Below are 23,188 nucleotides of genomic sequence, written 5' to 3' on the forward strand. Positions count from 1 at the left end.
CCCACCCCAGCTCCATCTATTTACCTCCAAATTTCATTTTTCTTTCTTTTTAAAAATCTTATCATTTTTATGTGAATTGGTATTTTGCCTGCATGTATGTCTATACAAGGATGTCAGATCTCCTGGAGCTGGAGTTACAGTTTGTGAACTGCTATATGGGTTCTGGGAATTGAAGCTGGGTCCTTTGGAAGAGCAGCCAGTGTTCTTAACAGGAGAGCCATCTCTCCAGTCCCAAATTTCATGTTTCTTAACAGCTGAATAATATTCCAGTGCATGAATGTACCACATTTTTTGAACATCTGTAATGATTTTAATTTCTGGTTATTAGGAATAGAGTAGCAGTGAACATGGATGAACACGTATCTCTATAGGAGGATGTAGAGTCATTTGGGTATATGCCCAAGGGTGGAATAGTTTGATCTTAAGGTAAATGGATTTTCAGCTTCTTGAGGAACCTGTACCCTGGTTTTCCTAATAGTTGTACCAGTTTTTACTCCCACAATCAATGACTAAGTGTTCCCTTTTCTTTACATCCTTACCATATATGTTGTCATTTGGTTTATTTATCTTGGCCATTCTGAGTAGTAAGGTGAAATCTCCAAGTGGTTTTAATTTACACAAGAGTTTCATAACATTAAATGGATAAATTTTCTCTGTGAGATTAATACTTTTCAAAATAGCAATTAATTCAACTCTAATGTAACTTTTATATTCAGTGGTCATCCAAAAACATAGCTCTCACATCAGAGAGGACAAGAGATAGTTTATTCTGGGACTAAATACGAGTGACCATAGCAAGATATATAGATTTAGATCATTCCAAAACCATGTTCTAATGAGCTAGTAATTTCATGAACATTTTTTTTTTCCTTGAGAACACTTTTAGTAATAGAAGAAAACTATAGACCAAGACAGTTTTCAAATACTTTGGTGGATATATCAATTATGGCAAGATGGAGAAAACTCTGCTATATATGCCTTGGATGTTGTCTCACAACATTCTTAGCCTCTTGATTGGTGGGAAAACCAGCGTTTTGTTCGGTTAGCCCATTCCAAAATGAATTTTATCTATTAGTCACACATTGTTAGATCTAACATGGCAGTGGGAAAGGAAAGGCTATTTAGTAGGCCAAACATCGTCTAGGATAGTTGGTAATCAAGCTCTGGAATTATAACTTCCCAATCTCTCCAGATCACTGCAATTATAATCAATTATCCGAAGCAGTCGCTCTTATATCTAGGAATTCTTGTTCAGAGTTTACCCTATTGGCCAGACATTACATTTGCTACAAATGTGTGTGGGGGCATATCTCATTTATTAGATATACTGTCCCTCGTAGCTTGGAAGGCATATTTATAGGATCTGATGGAGACGAGGCTGAGTAATAGGCAGCATTCAGGAGAGAGGAATAGCTGCTAATCACATTGACAACACTGACAGACAAACTCGCAGGACATATGAAAAGGATGAGGATCTTACTTATAAAACCATATCAAACAAACAAGCGAAAACAAAACTCCCTTGTATCTGACATCACGTTCTCACTCACGAACCTTTGGCAGAAAACACATGTTTGCGCATTCCTATTTAAGGAAAAGCAGTTCAAGGAAGCAGGTGATGGTGGTGGTGGGGTGTAGGCATCAGTTACGGCTTTTAGTAGTCCTTTAAGATAGCAAACGTCTTTTTATGAGAAATTTAAATTCTTAAAAAACATAAACCCGAATCAGTAACTGATCTTCCATGATTGGAAGGAGATGGGTGGATGGTTTCAGTTAAGTCTACTTTTCCACAGGTTACGGGCGGAGCTTGGGGTGGGGGTTCTGCGTGAACTCCCTCATCTTCCTTGGAGTTCCTGGGCTCCACTCGGCTTAACTCGGCTACCTTCGGCGCTCTCCCGGGAGGGAGCTCGTCTGCGCACGCGCTCTCAGCTTCGCCCGCTCTCCCGGGCGGCTTTTTTGCTCGTGGCTTCCACTTCCTTGTCGTCTGGAGCTGTATCCGGGTCGTTGCTCTCCCCATTGTCTCAGTCGGTCGGTCACCGGCCGTGGGAGTCCCGGGTCTTTGGTGGCTTCTGGTGCAGGATAATAAAAGTTTTCGCTTCTTTTTGTTTGTGGTTCCCACCGGGGCAGTCAGTCCCCTCCCCTGGGCGGTGGCGCCTGGCGCCTGCGGCCGGGGAGCGCGGGGGAAGGGGCGCGGGGCGGGGGTGGGGGTGGGGAGGGACGGTGCCCGCCCCCGGGGTCGCCGCTGCTCGCCCGGCCCCGCTTCACTAGCTGTCTCGGACTTGTCTCGGTGGCGTCCCTGGCTGCCTTGCCTCCTGCAGCCTCTCCCTAGCTCTCCTCCAAACGACCACCTCACGGATTCCTTAGTAAGTGTATCCGAAGGCCTCAGTCCCTCCCGACCCTTCCCGAAGTCAGGACGGGTGGAGCGGGGAGGGCTGGGTGGGTCCTGGCCGGACAAGGAAGACGTTTGATAGAAGCTGCTCGGTGGTCCCCGCTAGTGAGCCCTGGCTTTGGGCTGCAGTGGGGGGGGGGGGGCGAGGGTGTCTGGACGCTGTGATGTCTCAATGAGGGATTACCGAGCAGGCACAGAAGCATGCCCTCCAAGATGTGTTGGGGAGGGGGTTCGTCTGCGAGGGTTTTGGCTGATTCGACTTGGTCTTGGCCGCACCCCAGGGTCAGCCTGGCCTTCTGCAAGCCAGCGTCCCCAAATCCAAGTTCTCCCCCAATCACCGTGTTTGAGAACTCAACTAGAGAGTGCTTGCAGGATGTCAGCCTCAGCGTCTTCAGCATCCCCCCTTCTCTCTGTTCGGTGAAATGTAACAAGACTGTAATGTTTTCTTTTCGCAGTGGATCGTAGCTCCAAGAGGAGGCAGGTGAAGCCTTTGGCAGCTTCTCTCCTGGAAGCCCTCGATTATGACAGTTCAGATGACAGTGATTTTAAAGTTGGAGATGCTTCAGGTAAACGTGGCCTTTCTTTTCCCCCTTCCCAGCTTTTTCTGCGGTTCCGTGTGTTCTTAACGTTTTCAGTTTTTGAACCAGTTTTGATTAAAATGTCCATTTACGGTAAAAGCACACATCATTCATTTTGTTCATTTGAGTTTCCACATTTCCCAAAGATCCTTTCACCAGATCCTATTATAGCTACTGCTGCCGTCCATACTTTAGCAGATGATTAGCTGGGATGGAAGAACCCATTTTAAAGATGCAAAAACATATTTTCCATTTTGTACCCTAAATTACATTTATGCTTATATATTCTAGTGAAGAATTAAGGTATCCCAGACATAGGAAATTATATTAAGACTAATATAAACCATGATTAGTCTTGAGCAGGGTTATTCCCTTTTCAACTCACAAGACACACTTAGAGGAGTTTTTATTTTTTTGTGCATTAAACTCTCTTTCAGAATAAAGTTAGCCCAAGCAAACCACATGCTTTAAAACAGTAGGTGCAATACCTTGAGTAAAGCATATACATGCTTGCTTATTCTAGTTAGTGATTTAAAGAGATAATAAAATTGTATGTTCACATAGTATAAAAGCAGAAACAGAACATTATGGTTTTCCTTTATGCGTTTTCTTCTGTATACTTAGTATATTAAGTTTTAGTTAAAGGAATCTGAGAAACAACATTATGTTTGAAAAACATGGGCATTGAAAAGTTTTTGTATTTCTATGCCTTTGGTGAACATGTAGATAAAGTGATAAATAAAAGCCTTTTTAATTTTATCCCTTCCATGGGTTCTGTCTCTTGAAGTATTGGGATCACACTCAGGCCTCGCACATGCCCTGCTGGATGATACTCCAGTCCTTCCAACATGTGTTTAGTATTCCCTCATGCAGTTTGGGATTTTGAAAAATCTTGCTCCCTTTCTCTGGCTCTCCTCTGCCTCTAAAGGTAGTGAGAAGGAGTGAAATTAGTTTGTATTGTGTTACTCTTAATGATATCAACAAACAATTTGTGTTATGATTTAATACAGAATCGCATTTAACTTTTGTAATAGCTCACTATGGAGATACTGCTTTATAGTCACAGGGGTACTGTGTTTAAAGGATTGCTCCTGAGGATATCTAGAAACTGATGGATCCATGGGTCTGACTGTAACATTTCATCTTTTCACTGTTTAGAAACTAAGAGTGGGTTGATGTAATCTCAAGTCAAAATGGCCTGGATATTGTGGTAATGGATGAGTTCACTTCAGCAATCAACACTTGATAAGCTTATCTCGATTAACTATTTTTTAACTTTTACTTTGCAGCTCTTTGTCTCTTGTTTAGTTGATTCATTGGTGTTTGGTACTGGAAAGAAGGAAAGGAAAGGGAAATGAGGTAAAATGTAAACGTCTTCTTAGGGAAGACTAACAGAAATATTCTCTGCTGAAAGATAGTATTGGTGTGTCAGGGAGATTCTAAACTGACAAAAATTGTTACCACTTACAAGGTAGGAATTTATGAAACAAAGTCCAAAATTTTCTTTAAATGTTCAAAAATGGTTTTATTTCAATAAATTCTGACTTGGTAGATTTGTTTTCTCATTTATTGAGGTAGAGTCATTTACAGGTATTCTTTTTCCAAGGGATTTAATAATCCAGAGATATGTTGATAAGCTCCTTTAAAAATAATGTATGATATCAAGCCATGTAAAGATTCCCCATCTTGATTGATACTAATTATTGTTGAAGGGAAGTTATATTTGGCTAATATATGTTCCCTAAAAGCACTCAAATTTCACACATTCTGTCACTTCTTGTCATGTAATCCTCATTTTTTTTTTTTTTTAAACTACCCTGGCTCCTGAAATGTTTACATGTGTGATCTAAGATTTCAGGTCACAAATTTATTTTTGGAGTTTTGGGGATGTTATTGTGGAAAAGAGCTAATGGAAAATGATTTTATTTAATATAGTAGTGACAGTTGAGGCTTTGCCACTTTTGACTTGGGAATGCCAATGTTCCTTATAGCTGAGATGTTGACTTACTCTGGATCAACACTACCCCTTCCATTTGTGATCGAGGACAGTGACATAAATGTGCCCTAAGGCAGGGCACAGTTTAAAGTTATGATAATAACCACCAGAAGAACCACATGTGGAAATGTTAGGTGGAAGCACATACAAGTGACTGATTATGTAGCTCTAAACCAGCTCAATACTGGGAATTTCACAGTTTAGCTTAAGTAAAGCGTTTGATTTGTGCCTAGGATTAGAGATAATTTTCTGTTCTCTGCATTGAATGCTTTTGAAGATGTGAGCATTCATCAGTTTTATTAACATTATAAGCTAGTTGTGTCCTGGACTTTCTTACTTTCTCTGCTATGCAAAGTCAAGTGGGTTAACTTTAGATCTTGATAGATTACTTAGAATAATGAGACCATTTTGCCTGGAAGTAATCTAACTAGAATAGTCAGGTTGAGACTTCAGTAGTAGTTTCTTTTGGTAATGTTTTTTGCTTAAGCTGTGTATGTTGATCAACTTGTATTCATTAGCATTTCATTTAACACTTTCCCAAATGTTATAGGGAAATAATAGACAAATAGTTAGATTGCACTTATTAAATTGGGTAATTGAGGGAGTAGTTGATTATATGTATGATTCAAGTCTCCTGGAGGAGAGCGGATTATTTTTGACTAGCTTGGTGTAGATCAGTTTCACTGAGGAGCTAGGAAAGGAGCTACGAAGAATAGTTAGAGGAAAAACAATGATGGTGGGAGGAACAATAAATGTTAAAGGTATGGAGGCATGGAAATGTTATTTCTATTTGGGGTTAGGACCAAGTAAAAAGAATAGTAAAGAAACATGCCTAGAGAACAACAAGAATATTGAGATCTTAGATGTGGATTTCTCAGAAAGCCTTGGTACTACTGACATTTTGTGTTGATTAATTCTTTGTTGTGAAGGTTTGTCCTGTGTAGTATAGTGTTGATATTTAGAGCGTCTTCGTCTTGTACTTGATGGCTCTGTCCTCGCTACGTGTTGCACCGCCTGTGTGACCACCAGTGTTTCCAGGAGCTAGTGTCCCTTAGGGAAAGAGTTGCCTATCCTAGAGATACTCTGCTTTAGATATACCCAGAAAATGCAAGATGACACAGCCTGTAGAGTCAGTAGAGAATGAGTTGTGTTGATTGATGGGCTTCTGTGAAGAGAAACAGACTTAGTTCAAGATGATTCTAGAATCTGTTATTTACTATGTTAATTTATGATGCTAATCTTTGCTGCAATGTGCCAGTGAAAAGAATAACTAAGGTTATGGAATTGTTGGACAAAGTTTATATTTCCTAGTTGGAAATCTCAAAACTACTAATTTTATTATTTAATATTCATCATGAAGAATTAGCATTGTTGTAATGATACTTAGGATTGGTGATTGTTAATGTTGAAGGTTTGTTTTTAATTCTGTAACTAAAAAAAAAAAAAAAAATTCCTTAACAGTTGAAGTGACTGTGACTTTGAGAGGTCCTGATATATTGTGTGTTCTGAAGGTTTCTTTTTTCCCTTAATTCTGTAACTAAATGAAGAATTGGATTTTAATTTTAAAGTCACTTTTAAATGTAAAAAATGTTCATTGTAGATGTGGAGATTAACTCTGTCCTTACGCATAAGATAGCTTTATTTGCAATATCTGCCTAATTTCTTCACACTGTTAATTTTCCTTCTTTTTTTTTTTTTTTTTTTTTTTTTTTTTGCCTCCTTCCTGTGTTCTTTCCTTTCTTCCGTGTGAAATGATAGGTTTGGAAGGCTACATGGGGGTATAGTAATAGAAATGTTTTTCTTTTGCAGCCTTTAAATATATATCCAGCTGTGGACTTCATTTTCTCATTGTTGTTATTTTTCATCTGTGCTTATGAGTAAACATCTTTGTGCCTCAGATGAATATGTATTGAAAAGAAGTGGCATCTGATCAGATGAGAAAGTTATTTCCAGTGATGCCTGCCCTGTTCTTAGAATATAACTAAGATGTTACATTTTGTGGCTAAAAAGTTGGGCAAGCACCTAATATTTGAATTTGAAGAAAAATGTCCTGTTCTTATAATAATATATTGACAAATGAAAAACACAGCATGCTCAGATATGATTATCAAGCAAAAACAAATCAAAGAACATTTGAAAATAATTGGCATTAGTATTGACACTGAAAATAAAATTACAAACTCCATGACGTTTGTGAATTTGACCAGGTGTTAAAAAGTTTATTTTTATCGGGAATCCATACTCTGTACTAGGAGCTTTAGTTATGTATCTTCTAGTAAGTTCTCAAAGTACTTTCTGGAAGACTGATCTAGAAGAGTAGGATCTTTCCTTTCTTGTCTCTACCTTTTAGCTTCTGATTTCAGAGTTACTTGTAAGGTGTCATAATTTTATTTAGTTAATGTGCACAAGAGATGCCTTTGAAGTAGTTAGTGAATTCTGCTTCTCAGAAGACCATTATTTAAAAATTTGTAGAAATTATTGTTGATTTTAGCTATGATTAATTTTTTTTTTTTTTGTAGGTTAGGTTTAATTGTTGTGAGTGCTGTAAAAACCCAAATTTTCTGAATGATTTTTAGTATGCTTCACCTGAAAACAAGTCACTTGATTGGGGATTATATTGAGGCCATGCTCTTTACATCTAAAAAGCTCAGAAATATATATGGATATTGTATGTTCGGCAGAAACTTATCTAAACCTGACAGTTAGTTAATTGTGTCATTTCTCATAGAGTGTAAATGTGTGTACTTTATACTGTTTAACTATTATATTTGAAATAGCATCTTAGGCACTAATGTGGTATTAATATAATATATAGGGTGTATTCCAAATTATTCTAGTAACTCTGGTAAAATGTGAACATTTCTAAATTTCAGCACTAAATTTCTAGTTCCATAGATCTGAAACCTAAAAAAATTGTTAGCTTGGATGATAGAGCATGCTTACCCTGTGTAAGATTGTTTAGAATAAGGGTGTTTTGCTTTCTTTCTTCCTTTCTTTCTTCCTTCCTTCCTTCCTTTCTTCCTTCCTTCCTTCCTTCCTTCCTTCCTTCCTTTCTTTCTTTCTTCATTTCTTTCTTTGTTTCTTCAGAAAACTACTGAATAAGTTGACAGTCTTAAGATTGATAGTGAATTCATTGGCCCATGCAAAATCTGTTGTTTTTATTTCTTACATGAGTTAACTAACACAGGATAGTTTTGTTAATAGCCATGTATATGGGACTTCTGGGATGATTTAGCTATATTAACTTTTGCACCTCTAGTTCCCAGTTAATTTTAAAGGTGAAGGAAAGTTGAATTCAAAGAAATTAAAATTATATGGAAGCAGTAATGCTTTATACTATTTAGCACTTCCATTTATTTTCCTGATTATAGATGCAGATTATTTTTCTAGAGATTTTACAATTGGTATAAAAATCTTGGTTTCCCTCTTTTCCATTTCCCTTTATCCTCCTGTCTTATTTTTGGCTTTTGTGCAGACAAGATTAGGATAGAGAATAAGTGCTGGGTTGAGACAGACTCTGCCACTCTAGGTAGGAATGGAAGCAGCTTGCAAATTGTAAGCTTGCATGATCTACTCAGTTATCAGAGCCTGTTTGTCTGTAGCAGGTAGCCGATCATTTTAGGATGGGTTCATTTCTTCATGAGCATGAAGGGCATGAAAGTTTACATGACACATTTGTTGATATAGATAGTATTCTATTAAGCAGGAAGACTGAAATTTTATTTCATCTTTTGTTTTCTTATGTGCCATTGGTATTGTCCATTTTTATCTCTGTACTTGATGTAATGTTGTACTATCAAATGTCTGTGCTTGTTTTGATAGTAAAAAGTTCAATGAATCAGACAGTTTTCAAGGGCTGAATTTTTCTCGATTGAGATGTGATTCATTAGTTTAAGTATACATATTTGTATATGTATGAAAGAAGGGCATAAAGGAAGGATACCTTAATCAAATTACATTATGATTAAATTATAATCAAGTGCCCACTAAAACATACTTTCAGAAAATAAAATTATCTCTAGGATATTATACTGTTGCTAGGCTAGCTATTTGATATAAAATAGTAGTACTATTTTTACAGTACATTCTAAGTTACATTTCATACGTCATCTTCATTAATTCATATTGGATTAAATCATATATCAACTTTGTTGGCTTATTATTTAATGAGGTTGGGAATGTCTATCATCCTTTGCCTTAGATTTGTTTATATTGTTTTGCAAGTTATTCACAAGTTTTGGTGGTTTCATTTGTGTCAGTGTTGTGTGTGTGTGTGTATGTATATACATATGTGTGGTTTTTTTTTTCTCATATTTTCAACAGATTCTGAAGGGAGTGGTAATGGAAGTGAAGACCCTTCAAAGGACAGTGGCGAAGGCTCCTGTAGTGATTCTGAGGAAAACATTTTAGAAGAAGAACTGAATGAAGGTATTAAAGCAAAAGAACAGCTTAAAAATTCTACAGAGGAAGAAATAGTGCCATCAGACAAACAGTTAATTAAAATGGAAAAGAAGGACGAGGAAGAAAATGGAGAAAGACCTCGAAAGAAAAAGGAGAAAGAAAAGGAAAGAGAGAAGGACAAAGAAAAGGCAACGACATCCGAGAGCGCAGCTGCTGGTGCTGCTGCCCCCACCCCAGCCACAAGTCCTCCTGCTGTTACCTCCCCTTCAGTCGCTACCACAACCACTGCCACCGAGGAACAAGTCAGTGAGCCCAAGAAATGGAATCTTCGTCGAAACCGGCCCCTTTTGGACTTCGTATCCATGGAAGAGCTGAATGATATGGATGATTATGACAGTGAGGATGACAATGATTGGAGACCTACTGTAGTAAAGAGGAAGGGGAGATCGGCATCTCAGAAGGAGGGCAGTGATGGAGACAATGAGGATGATGAAGATGAGGGAAGTGGGAGTGATGAAGATGATAATGATGAGGGCAATGATGAAGACCATAGCAGCCCTGCTAGCGAAGTGGGTTGCAAGAAGAAGAGGAGTAAAGTTCTTAGCAGACACAGTGCTGATGATGAGGAACTGACCAATGATAGCCTGACCCTATCTCAAAGCAAGAGCAATGAGGTAGATGAACCCGATTTTTATGGTATCTGTCTGTCTGGGGAAAAGGGAAATTTCTAAATCACTACATTATATATTAGGTAGCTTCCTTGAATTTTTATTTAGTTGTAGGAGTGAGTGAACACTCTAAAATGTAACATTTGTTCATTTGATCAGCAAGCTTTTAATTACCCACTATTTGTCAGCATTCTCCAGGAGTTTGTAGTCTTCATTTCCAAGGAGAAGAATATGTAGAGAAACATTTTTGTATCTCTAGATTTAAGGAATGATAGTTCTATTCCCATTTTTACCCTCTTCCTGTTCATAGATGCTAACTGGCCCTGAGTGGATTATGATAGTAAAGACTTCTTTAAACATATTTTTGTCCATAGCCACATAAAAATATAAAGCTTTGAATACAATAAATAGCTCATTTTTTTTTCCCCTCAGACTTGTAGAGAATTATTTTAAAGGTTAAGTCATCAGCTTGTAGCGGTCACCAGCATAACCAGCATAGTCACCAATAATTTGCTTTATGTGTGTAAAAGTAAAATGTACTTTAAAAACATGTTTAATGAACAAATTCTCTGCAAAGAAGTAAACATAAAAGCAAATATTTTTCCCCTTAGAACAAACGTTTCTATCTTGAAGCAACAGTAATGACTCAGTACTGCCATTGAAGTTCTACTGCAAGTTAGGTTTACCCATTGGTCCAGAGGTGCAACGTTCAAGACTTCAGTTAAATATATCCGTGTCTTTGTCTGTGTGCCTATGTGTTTTCCTTCCAAAGGAAAGACTGAATTGGTGTCTTACATGTAGATGTATATGTTACATCACATGAAGAACTGTATTAATTCTGTCATTTCTGTTACTGTGTTTATGTCAACAAAATTTTCTTCACCTTTTTTTTTTTTTTGTTTTTCATCCATTGAAGTAGCTTAAACTGGTAGATTTTCTTTATGCTTAATTCTTTTCTGTTTTTCTGCTTACAGATTTCATATTAGCATTTCTCTATTTTAACTAGACTTATTATAAGTTTTGTGGGATTTTATCCTCTTAAATAATATATAGCAAACTGTCAGGGATTCCATGTCAGCAGAGATGCAATAACAGCTTATTATCTGCATTATAAACACTGATTAATTTCTAGGTTGCCCTCATTCCTATGAAGAATTGCCTGCTTTCAATGCTGTGCTGATTTTTATCTTTAGGTAAAGAAAAACTCATTTGAGGAGATGGTGTGGTACTTTTAAGGTTTAGAATAAGCTGTTCCGTATTGCTAATGACATCTTGGCATATTTATAGATATCCATTAATATTTAGATTGGGCATTTATTTGTCAGTATATTTTTATAGCATTTAGCACTTATTCTATATCTGTTGACTGAGCTTTTGGGAGCATCTCTTCATGTTTATTAGGTTAATAGTCACTAAAGTAATTTAATGAAAGTTGACCTATGGAGAAGATTCATACCAATGTGTAGGAATACTTACATATGTATAGAAATATATTATCTTTTAATAGCCTCTACTTGATAACAGTGCTTAATAGACTTAAGTTTTATAATATATTTCAAGATCATATATGTGGCTTAGTTTTTTTTTTCCCTTATGGTGAAAATATTAAAAGTTCTGGTAAGTAATGACAACTATATTTAAGTGTGCCAAGGTATTTCTTGGATGAGATCTCAAAGTATTTTTTAAGAAAAAAACCCATATAGAATAACTTATAGAAAGCTAATCTCTCTGGGAATAGCCTCCTGCTTAAATACGTTGTTACAGTTTTTGTCCCTCCAACTGTTTTATTCCCTTACAAGTTTTTGATGATATTAATTATACTTAAATTATGTTAAAGTTAACTAGAAATTCAATTTTAGGTAATGAATTAATCAGTTTAGATTATTATGTCTAAATTTTCTATTTATATGATCTTGTCTTTATAGAAAGATGTTTAAAGTTCATTCTTTCTGCCTTTTGGATAATGTTTCTATCAGTCTTAGTATTTGTCTATCTTGGGTAATAATAACTACTAAATATTCCTTATAATGAACAAGTATGTATTTGAGGTTTTATTTTTGATTTTGCCTTTAGGTGTAGTAGAAACAGCAGAAATATGGCTTTAGGCATACAGATGAGAATAATCATATTTCATTTTTAGCTGAAGCCTTTTCTTGGTTGCATTAAGTGGATTTGCAGAGAAATGAAGTGTGTTTTCTGTAGTTATATGATGTTCTGGAACCTTAACAGTTTTCAAGTTTCTTAGGGGAGTTTATAGTTTTTGACCAGGACCCTTTTTATAACTGACTTTTTGGCTTCAACATGCCTCAGGCACATAGAGGAGTGCTTCTAAAACATTTTGGTTTTAGGATTCCTTTATCTTAAAAAATGGTTGAAGATTTGCAGTATTATTTAGGTTGACTGTGTCTATTGCCATTTATAGTTTCAAATTAAATCTTAGATAATGTAGAAAACAAAATAAAAAACATGATAGAGAAGCAGACAAATTGTCATGTTGTTAACAACACTGCCTTTGTGTAGCTTTTGAACACTTGACCCAGTCACAAGAGAAGAGTACAACAAGCAGGCATAGTAGTAGCACTAGGAGAATAGTCTTCATATGTGCACTTCTGCAAGAGAGCTTCCTGGAGCACCACTGCTGCTTTAGAGTGCAGCACTTGATGAGTTGCGTTTTTTGCAAATCCAAACCTGTCTTTCTCCATGGGCTTTCACATTTGCATTTTTGAAATTAGTACATTCTGGATAACGCCCATAAGGTACAGCTTTTCAGTCCTTTATTTTGAAACTTGAGCGTCACTAATAGCAATCCCCACCCTGTCCCTGCCTGTCATCATCTGACCTATGGTTTTAGAAGAAGGGTAGTGTAAAGTTTTAGAAAATTGTTCTCATTTTCAAGACTTGAACCTAGAGAAGATGAAAATTTATGCAGTGCAGAAAGTCTGTCCATATAAATGGCAGTCTTGTTTTATTAAGGACCAAAAGCTTCTTTCTCATTGAGGATCTGTAGAACAGTTTGGTTTTTTGGATTACTGTTCGATAAGTACAACCTTATATTTTTGGCTCAGTAAAAGAATTTTTTTTTTGTCATACAAGGCTCTTTTGTGTTTAATTGTAAGTATCCTGAATATTTGTGATTATTATATAAAAGGTTTTGGCAAAATTCATAAATACTTTCAATGGGAAAATATTAATTAACCCTTTCTCTTGAAAACATGATTTGTGTTTTCATAGAGCAAGTGTAATTCAAGGAATTACATATAGCAGGTAATTCAAGCACACTTAGGATCAAATGAATATAAAATTCAAGTTTACTATCAGTTCTTGTTAGCACACTTCTGAAGATATGCATCTTTTTGGTATGTCTGACTTACTAATTGTCTCTGCACATTTTCAAGAAAAAGATTGTGGTAAGTCCTATTAATACATGTTTTATAATATTTTATAAATAAATATGTGAGAATCTTTAAAGGAAAGCATTGATGGAGAATCATCAATCACACTTGGTATGATCAATACTGTTTTTTTGGTATACTATTCATCATTTTTTAAATACTGTTTCTATGTAAGGTATATCAGACTTTTTCCTGTAAAATCTCAATAGAACAGGTACAATTTAGTCCGTTTGTACATATTTTATAATCATCTTAGAAAATACATGATAAGTGAACAATAAGTATGTTTTAGAGCACAGGGGGAATACTAGGCAATGTTTCCTTTTTAGGCTACTGTTTGTTTATTTATTTATTTATTTATTTATTTATTTATTTATTTATAGTTAGATCATACAAAGCATTGGGATGCGACCTAGCATCTCTGTGCACATATGCCTTTATTCTTAGTCCTCAGTTGCTTCCCTCTATTCTGCCTGAGTCCCCTCCTCTCTCCAGCTGTGTGTGTCCCTTCTCCCAGTTAGTGCTTTCTGCTTAGCTTTTACATGCAAATCCATTCCCATTGTGTTCTCACCTCTCTTAAGTTCTTTTCTTTAGGATTAACTTTAAATTCTAAGGGGAAAAATAAAGTAATCATTGAATGATTACTGTAGTGCCTCCCCCCCTTTTTTCTAACTTATAGGAGAGTGTTCTTTTGCCATCTATTACTTACTTTCCTGATTTCTCTTTTTTTGTGTAAAGCTGCATTAAATTTTTTGTTAAAGATTTTTAGTCTTTTCTTTGAAAGAGGACACATATCTTCAGAAGCATGCTAACAAGTTCATGGCAAACCGAACTCTATTATTTTGATCATACATGTGCTTAAATCATACTTAAACATTAATGTATGTTGGCTCCACTAACAAACACTTAGCTCATAAAGTTTTCAAAACTTTTCTTCAGATTTTCCCACTGAACCCTTGTGACCGGCTGTTTGTTTAGGGGCACACTGTAAAGCTATTGTTCCCCCTTTCTTTGCATTACAATTTGACCAAACCTCACACTGGGATCAGAAGGCCAGAATCAGCAGTCACTGTTGTGTTCTCATTCTCATGTATTAGAGAATAGTACGTGTAGAGAGAAACTGACCTAGAGAGATAGCGTAGGTAGTATGTTTTTCTGAGTAAAATCAGGAAATAAGTGAATCTCGGAGTGAAACTGTGAATAAAAAGTGAATCTCTTGAAGTAGACATGGAATCAATGGAAAGATCTATTCCTCTATTTCCCGATTTTCTGAATTAATGCATTTTCCAAGGCTTAGAAGTAATCCTTTTAAAGACATATTGACAGTCCATTGACACAGGGGGCCTCTAAATAAACCATACTTTACTAGATCATTTTCTAGTCTGTGATATTTAAACAAACAAAAACCAAAAACAACTTAGAAGTGATAGGCTGTGAGAAAACATTTGAAGTTACCATGAGACTTGCACTTGATTCTATAGAAAATAGCCCATCCCTTGCCACATTGTTAGATGCCAGTCTTTGTAGAGGCAAGGAGGAAGGACATGAACAATGCAACATCAATAAATTTTTATTACTTCATTAATTCTTTTTTTTTACTTCATTAATTCTTACAACAATCTTTGTGTTCCATTTTATTTCTGTCATTCTCATTTTCCAAATGGGAACATTATATGTTCAGCAGTTGTTAAGTGACAGCTGAGAATGAAACTCGTGGTGTTCATTAACTACCAACATAATATAAAACATGAGTTTATAGGATAGTCTCATCTTGCTTGGTAGCCATTTTTTCCTGATTTGTTTAACAGCTGTAATTTTTGATGTTATCCATAAAATGTATTGAAAGTATTATAACCTTTAAGGATTTTTAGTGGGTGTTGTGGCATATGCCTGTAATCAGAGCCAATGAAAAATACAGGCAGGAGGATTAGCAAGTTCAAGGGCATCTTAGGTTACATGAGATCTTGTCTCAAAAAGCACCTCCCCCAATTTTAAAATGTCATTCACAATTTGCATTGTAATGGTGGTTCCAAACGTTACCCTTGAGAGTATTGATAGAGTTTAAAGGGATATAAAACAACCAAATATTAATATGAAATTAAATATATTTAGTGATTGTGGCATGGGACTCACTTAACAATTTTGTTTTGACTGTGGTTAGGTTTATAAATGAAAATATACCAGCATGCTACCTTGTGACGTTAACTGTTATTTATGAATTTGGCAAGACTTTTTGAGATAGAGCATTATTATTTGTCTAATTCCTAGGCTCAAATGATCCTCCTGCCTCATCTTCTCATGTAGCTGGAGCTGTAAGGATATGCCACTGTACCAGAATGATTATGTTGTTGTCCTTATTAAAGTTTACATCCATAATGCTCAAGGTTTAAATTAAAATGGACAACCTTTCTTTTCTAGATTTTATTTTTTTATACTCATATGCTCTGAAAGCTCTCTCTTTTATGTTGTTAGTAGCTGGCTATCTATATTACTAGATCTTTCCTGACATAAATATAAGGAATACCTTATTTTATTTTCCTAGCAGCTACTCACCTTGGATCATAAAGATTTTTTTTTTTTTTATAGCTAGATATAAAGATTATGTGTTCAGGCCCTTTTTGAGTAGCCGGGGGGTAACTTTGAACCTTTTACACGTTGGAGTCTAGAGTCTTTCAGACATCATATGCATGCTTGCTTATGCGTTATCTTTAACTCACTCCTTCCTGTTTTGTATGTGTGTGTCTTGTCTTTCCTGGTAGTAACTTTACCAAAAGTGTAGGAACCACATCTTGATACTTTCAAAATCTGTATGTAGGACTGGTAAATCCTAGAGGATAGATTGTTTCTTTTCTCCTAGTTTAAGAACTAAAGTCAAGTGCCAAAGCAGACAGTTATTTTCATGCCTGTGCCTTCTTACTTTGTAGAGGGTATAACCCACAGCACTTGGAGAGAAGTGACAGACAAAGAAGATATGTAAAGGTCCTTTGACAGAAGTGTAGCATACTTTGAGGGTACAAATGGATTGTCACATAAATTTGAAGTAAAAGAAACAGTATTTAAAATGTGAGTATTAAATTATTTTTTAATTAAAATGGGACTTTTCTTATGTATTTTATTATTAGGACTCGCTGATTCTTGAGAAGAGTCAAAACTGGAGTTCCCAAAAAATGGATCATATTCTGATTTGCTGTGTTTGTCTTGGAGATAATAGTGAAGATGCAGATGAAATAATTCAGTGTGACAATTGTGGCATTACAGTTCATGAAGGTAATTCTGCTATTTTTCTTCTGTTAGAAATGGCTATCTTGTTTAAAGGAAGTTTAAAATTATTTCTGTTTGTAGTCATATATGGTTTTATTGTGCTATTAAATGATGTGATGGTCCAATTGGAAATAATTTATATTGACTCCTTGAAATATGTTTGTTTTTGTGTGTATGTGGTATATGCATGTGTGTGTGTGTTGCACATGCACACTCACATTCATGTTTGCCTGTTCATGCATATGTGGAGGACAGAGGTTGATGTTGGATAGCTTCTCTACCACTTTCCACCTTAGTTTTTGAGATGGGGTCTCTCACTGAAACTGACATTTGCTTATTCCACTAATGGTCTGGCCACTGAGTCCCAGGCACCTGTCTATCTTTGCCCCTCAGTGGTGGCATTACAAGCATGGACCACAAAGCCCAGGAAACACAGAGTCATCGCCCCCGAGTTTATTTTATTTTATTTTATTTTATTATTTTGTGTCTATGTGTATCTGAGGCAGGATCTTATGTAGCCCAGGCTGGCATTGAGCTTGCTGTGTAGTAGAGAGGATGACCTTGAGCTGAGCTCCAGCATTTGCCTCCTAAGTACTAGGATACAGACTTGGGACTCCGCACTCTTCCTGATGGGCATTCCTTTTCAGATTCTCTTAGTGTAAAGTATGTATTTTCTTACTTCTTTGTTTTCTTAAAATTTACTTTGACCTTATTTTACTTTTAACAGAAAATTTACAGGAAGTATACAGAGTTCCTCCTATATGTTCTCAGGTTTCTCATGAAGTAACACTCTGCTGTATTTGTTTTGCTTCTTTCCTTTCATAGGAATTTTTTTCACTTCTGAGAATAATCTGAATATATGATACCCCATTCTCCCCTCCTGGATCTTTTTTTTTTTTTTTTTTTTTTTTTTTTTAAAAAGATTTATTTATTATGTATTCAGTGTTCTGCCTGCATGTATGCCTGCAGGCTAAAAGAGGGCACCAGATCTCATTACAGATAGTTGTGAGCCGCAATGTGGTTGCTGGGACTTGAACTCAGGATGTCTGGAAGAGCAGTCAGTACTTTTAGCCACTAAATGTCAGATTTTGGTCTGGATTATAGAGAAAAATAAAAATTAGCAAGTATAGGAAATTCTATGGATTGGAGTGATTGGATAGATTGATAAAAGTTTACATTTCTAATAGGTGATAAGGAAAGTCCTCCCAGATTGGGTGGTGGGAGGAGTAGTGACCTTAGGGAAGTTAAAGAGAAAATGATGCAGTTACTTGGGTTTAACAGAAGACCCTAACCTAGGAAGTAGAGTGTGTAAAGATCTTGCAGAAGAACACGTTTGGGATGTTGTACAGTGGTACAGAAGTAGTAAACAGGAACTAAGTGAGCAAGCTGTAATGATAGGATTCCAAGTGTTTGGATTATGGTTTGGAAGGATTACTTTTGATGGCTAGGTGGAGGATAGATTAGAGAAGTCAATTCTGGGCAACTATTTGAGAAACCACAGAAATGACTCAAGGGATGATTAGGTTTTAAGGTACAAGTAAAGTTTCTGTTTAACTTGTGTTAACCTTATGTTAGCACCAGCCATAAAAGTTAGAGACTGAAGACATTTTGTAAGTTTGTAAGACTGATAGAGGATATGAGGGATATATTAGTGTGGAGATGACCATATCGTAAGCCAAGCACAGAATGGTAGCAAAAGGGAAACTGGGGAACTGTCTGAAAGCAGTTGGCCTAGGTTGCAGTCATTCCAGGAGTGGAGCTAGAGACTTTGCTCCTACACTTAATCTGTGTTAGGCCTCAGATTGTTGGTGCCTATTGGTAAGCCCCATAGTATTTTCCCCTCTATATACTACCTCAGTGTTGACTTAAGAATGGTTGATCAGAGAGCCAAAGAGTTGGAGATGGTTACATGAGTGATCAAAGAGAAAGACAAGATGGAGATAACTACCCTTCTGGAAAGAGCTAATATCCCTTTCGATCTAATTTGGGACCTACATAGTACCATTTCTGTGTTACATTGTTCATACAAACCAAAGCTAGGACATTCCCAGAGTGTGACTTCTAGGCAATATTGACCATGGAGGGCTGTGAAAAAGCCACATGCAGAGTTTGCATGTTGTGTTCTATTAGAAAGGACTCAGTGAAAAGGGAAAAATTGATAACTTATGATGTAAGAACGAAAGGGGAGCAAGGATTTTGTGTTGTCAGAGTTTCTGTTCCGCCTGGTCCTGCAACCAATTAGCCCCAAATAAACACACAAAGACTTATATTAATTTATAAACCGTTTCATCGATGGCTAGGGCTTCTTACTGGCTAGCTGTCTCTTAATTATTAGTCCATTTCTATTAATCTAATTATTTCCATGTGCTCTTGGCTTACCCAATATTGCCCAGGCTTGTTACTCCTGCCTCTGACTGGCATCCCCTTTGGTGGCTCCTAGATTTTGGCTTTCTCTCCTGTCCTTCCTGTCTGTCTACTGGCCAGTCAGTGTTTTATTCATCAACCAGTAAGAGAAACATATATAGAGAAGAACATCCCCCATCACTTTGCAAAAAACTTAGAAGGGGTTAGTTCTGACATCAAATAGAGATGGAGCAGATGAGTGTAGCTATCATACCTATAGGGAAAAGAGGGTGAATGGGTACAGATGTAAGTTGTTAGATGGTTTAGTTGGAACAGTTGGAAGTTTTTGAGTAAAATATGTAGCAAAGGTGATAATGAGCATGGAGGGGACTTGGAATTAGGGAGAAAGAGAATGATGTGTATATGTTATATTTAGATGTAATTTGTGTTCCCAGAGGTTTGTGTGCTGGAAGTTTGCTCCCCCTGTGTTGTAGTTTAAAGAGGTGTAGGCTAGTGGAAGGTAATTCTGTCATGATGTGTATTATGCTTTTCTTACTGGTTTGAAAAAATGTCTGGGAAGAAGGTTGGTTTTCTTTCTGTCTCCCCCCCCCCCCTTTTTTTGGCTTACAGTTTGAGGGTATTCAGTGCATCCTGAGAGTAGGGGGAGTATAATAGTAGGAGTGGAAGACAACCAGTCACATGGTCAGAGTATAGAACAATAAAACAATGAATGCTGCTTAGCTTCTTTTTCTCCTTTTTATCCAATCTATGACTACCCCCATGGAATGGTGGCATCTGCTTTTAGGGTGGGTCTTCCTACCTTAGTCATTCAACATAATCTAGAAAACACTTCACAGACATACCTGATATGTTTCTGTTGTGACTACACCATCACTGGGGTTTTACCCTTATCAGTTGATTCATGTTATCACACTGTAGGATATCAGATCTTATGGGACTGTATTGGTTGCCACAAGAAGGGATTATTGTAGAGCAAGCTTGACTCTCAGCTCAGTTACTTGCACATGTGCCCCTTAGTTTTTTGTTCTATGGTGTCATGGAAGCTATGACTCCAGTGCCATGCTGTTTTGATTCTCCAGCCACTGGCCTGAATCATGAGCTAGCCTTTCATGTTGTACATTATTCAGTACCAAGTATTGTATTGCAGAAACACCAACTCTGTACAAAGACCTTGTGACTTTTATTCCCATTTAGGTGTAGTTCAACACTAGTTTCTTGTATTGGCCACTGGTGAAGGTTGCTTGTATCTGTGGATGTCACTGCTGATGTGTGATACAGGCATAACCTTTCTATTCTGAGGACACAGACTCAATTTGCTACGTCTATTTCATTGTCACATTATGGGTCATTTTTATTTCTTAGATTAGTCTTTGGGACATATATTAGGTTTGGTCATTTGACCAAGGATATAGTTTTTAAAGGCCATGACAATAGTTTAAGAAATTGAATCATTTTTTTGACATTCTGATGCTAGGCTATTTTATTATATTGTGTAATTTAAAAAAAATATTTTTATTGTTGCCATTATCACTAACTTTTTTGAGCAGAATCTTGGTATTCTAGCTGTTCATGGAATTTATAGCTTTTTCTCTTATCCTGAGTGCTGGAATTACAGGCATGAACCACAGTGCCTGCCTAGGAGATTCTTTTGTACCCAGTTTATATTTGGAAACTGTTTGAAAGAAGTTCTGGCATTACTAGATCTTCATTTTCTTATGTACAGATTCCATTGCAGTTGAATGGAGCCTGCAGTCCTTGGTTTACCCTGACCACTTAATCAGCTTTGTTAGTTACCTAGTCGGTGGAGATAAGACAACAATTTCTCGTTTCCTCTTTACTTTGATGGTGAAGGTGCCTTGAGGCTTCAGGGTTTTATGTCTGTCATTTTGACACAGTGTTTTGATTTTCTGTTCTCAGGGTCTCCTGTAGTGTAGCCCAAGTTGGTTTTGAATTCCTTCTAGTTAAGACTAACCTTGAACTTGTTATTCTTTGGTCCATCTCCCAAGCTTTGGGATTAAAGGTGTCCCTCTGGTGTTTATAGCTTCAGGCCTGAGCCCACCAAAGAGTACCACCATTTAAAATTCAGAACAAGCATATTTCCCTCTCCTATTTTTTTGCTCTGGTATATTTCTTGGTTCTGAGAATTGAAACCAGGACCTCACATAGACTTCATAAGCATTCTACTCAGGAATGCTCTGGTCCCTATTTCTTTAGTTTTATTTTCTTGTTTTAAGACAGGGTCTATGTGTTAGTTACTTTTCTGTTATAAGACACCATGATGAAGGCGGGTTAGAGATAAAAGCATTTAAATGGGGCACTGGAGATTCACAGAGTGGTTCCATGACCAACATGGTAGTGAGCATGGCAGCAGGCAGCCATGGAACTGGAGCAGTTACTGAGAGCTCACATTTTATCCACTACACCAGTATGAGGCAGAGAGAGGGAGAGACCTCTTCAAAACACACCCCCATTGACACACCTCCTTTAACAAGGCCACACCTCCTAATCCTTCCCAAACTTTCCCACTAACTGGGGACCAAGTATTTAAACGGTGGAGACTGTGAAGGCCATCCTCATTCAAACATCCAGTCTCCTATGTTGCCAGTCTCTAATTTGCCATCCTCCTTCCTCAGTCTTTCAGGTAGTCCTTTCATCCTTTCCACAGACATTTACCAACACCGTAGGGTGTGTGTGTGTGTGTGTGTGTGTGTGTGTGTGTGTGTGTGTGTATAGGTGTGTGCATGTGTGAGCCCATGTGGGCACTTGCTTGTTTATTTATTAATGTGACAAACAGAATGTCATTTATCCCAGACTGACTTAGAACTTGCTATGTATCTGAGAATATCCTGAAACTCTAATTCTTCTGCCTCCATTCCTTAGTGCTGGGATTACAGGGATGTGTTCCTACATCCAATTTATGCTACTTTGCATATTGAATTGAAGCCCCTTTTCATTGCTGGACACACACACTGTCAATGAGCTATATAACCATTGGTAGTACTATGCTTGAGCATCCTAAATGAACAAGTTAAAATGCTGTGTAATCATTTTTCATTGTATTTATCTTATTAACACTTTTGACTTGTATAAGAATATTCACTGTGTAGAAATAATTGATTATGCCCATTTTTCTGATTTCTGCCATCTGGTACCCTTCTCAGTTCCTATAAATTCCTCTTCTACATGCAGTCCAAGTTCTTTTAAGTTTCCCCATATGGCTAAGAGTACACGGTCTTTCTGTGTTGGCTTATCTTATTGACTATAGTATCTTTCATTTTCATCACATTTAAAGACTTGTGTAAGTGACATTTTTCTTAGTAGCTGAATAGTACTTCATTATAAAGGTATAGCACAGTTTATTTTTCTATTCATTTATTACAGGCACCTGTGCAGAGGTATTGTGACTAGTGCTATAGTAAATTTGGCATGCAAGTAACTCTTGTGATGCTGACCTCATATTCTTTGGAATCTCGGGATTGTATTTTGTAACTCTGTAAAGAATGTCATTAGAATTTGATAGGAATTGTACAGAATCTGTAGTTAATTTTGGGTATGGCTTGCCATGATTTCTACTACACAGAATTTATTGCTGGTATAGAGAAAAGCTATTGATCTAGGTGTTTTTATTTTTTATCATTTTTTTAACAGAATTTATTTATTTATTCTAATAGTCATTGTTGATATCTGTAGATACTTCTATATTGACATATATTTCATATATCACATAAAACGGGTAATTTTATTCTCTTATTCTGTTTGTATAACTTTCTTTTTCATGAATAATTATTCTTCCTACAGGTTGTATCACTATGTGGAATAAAAACAGTGAGATTAGACACTCTCATTTATTCCTGATCATAGAAGAAATAGTTACAGTTTTCTCCCATGCATTATAATGTTGGCTGTGGGTTGGTCATACATAACCTTTACCATATTGAGTTTGACTCTTGTAAAGCAAATTTGTTCAGAGTTTTAGTCATGAAGGGATGTTCATCTTTTTTTTTTTTTGCCATATCTGTTGGAATGGTCTTATGATATTTTTAATTTTTTTATTAATTTGATTGCTGCTTATTTGCATATAATGAATCATACCTGTGATGAAACCATCATGATTATGGAAATCAATTTGATTTCCTGAT

At 36.6% G+C, this 23,188-nt stretch overlaps 1 protein-coding gene across 2 annotated transcripts in view; it reads left to right on the plus strand.

The window, feature by feature from the left end:
• The first annotated feature begins 2,281 nt into the window (after positions 1 to 2,281).
• The window catches only part of Phf14 (PHD finger protein 14), a 126,069-nt gene continuing 105,162 nt past the window's right edge, over positions 2,282 to 23,188 (plus strand). For both annotated transcript variants that reach the window (XM_051175688.1, XM_051175690.1), the window contains exons 1-4: positions 2,282 to 2,363; positions 2,845 to 2,955; positions 9,287 to 10,038; positions 16,547 to 16,691. In XM_051175688.1, coding sequence (XP_051031645.1) covers position 2,363; positions 2,845 to 2,955; positions 9,287 to 10,038; positions 16,547 to 16,691 — 1,009 coding nt within the window. In that variant the 5' untranslated portion in view covers positions 2,282 to 2,362. The remainder of the gene's footprint in view (positions 2,364 to 2,844; positions 2,956 to 9,286; positions 10,039 to 16,546; positions 16,692 to 23,188) is intronic.

This window comes from Phodopus roborovskii, unplaced genomic scaffold, assembly GCF_943737965.1.
Source record: "Phodopus roborovskii unplaced genomic scaffold, PHOROB, whole genome shotgun sequence".
NCBI classification, from domain to species: domain Eukaryota; kingdom Metazoa; phylum Chordata; class Mammalia; order Rodentia; family Cricetidae; genus Phodopus; species Phodopus roborovskii.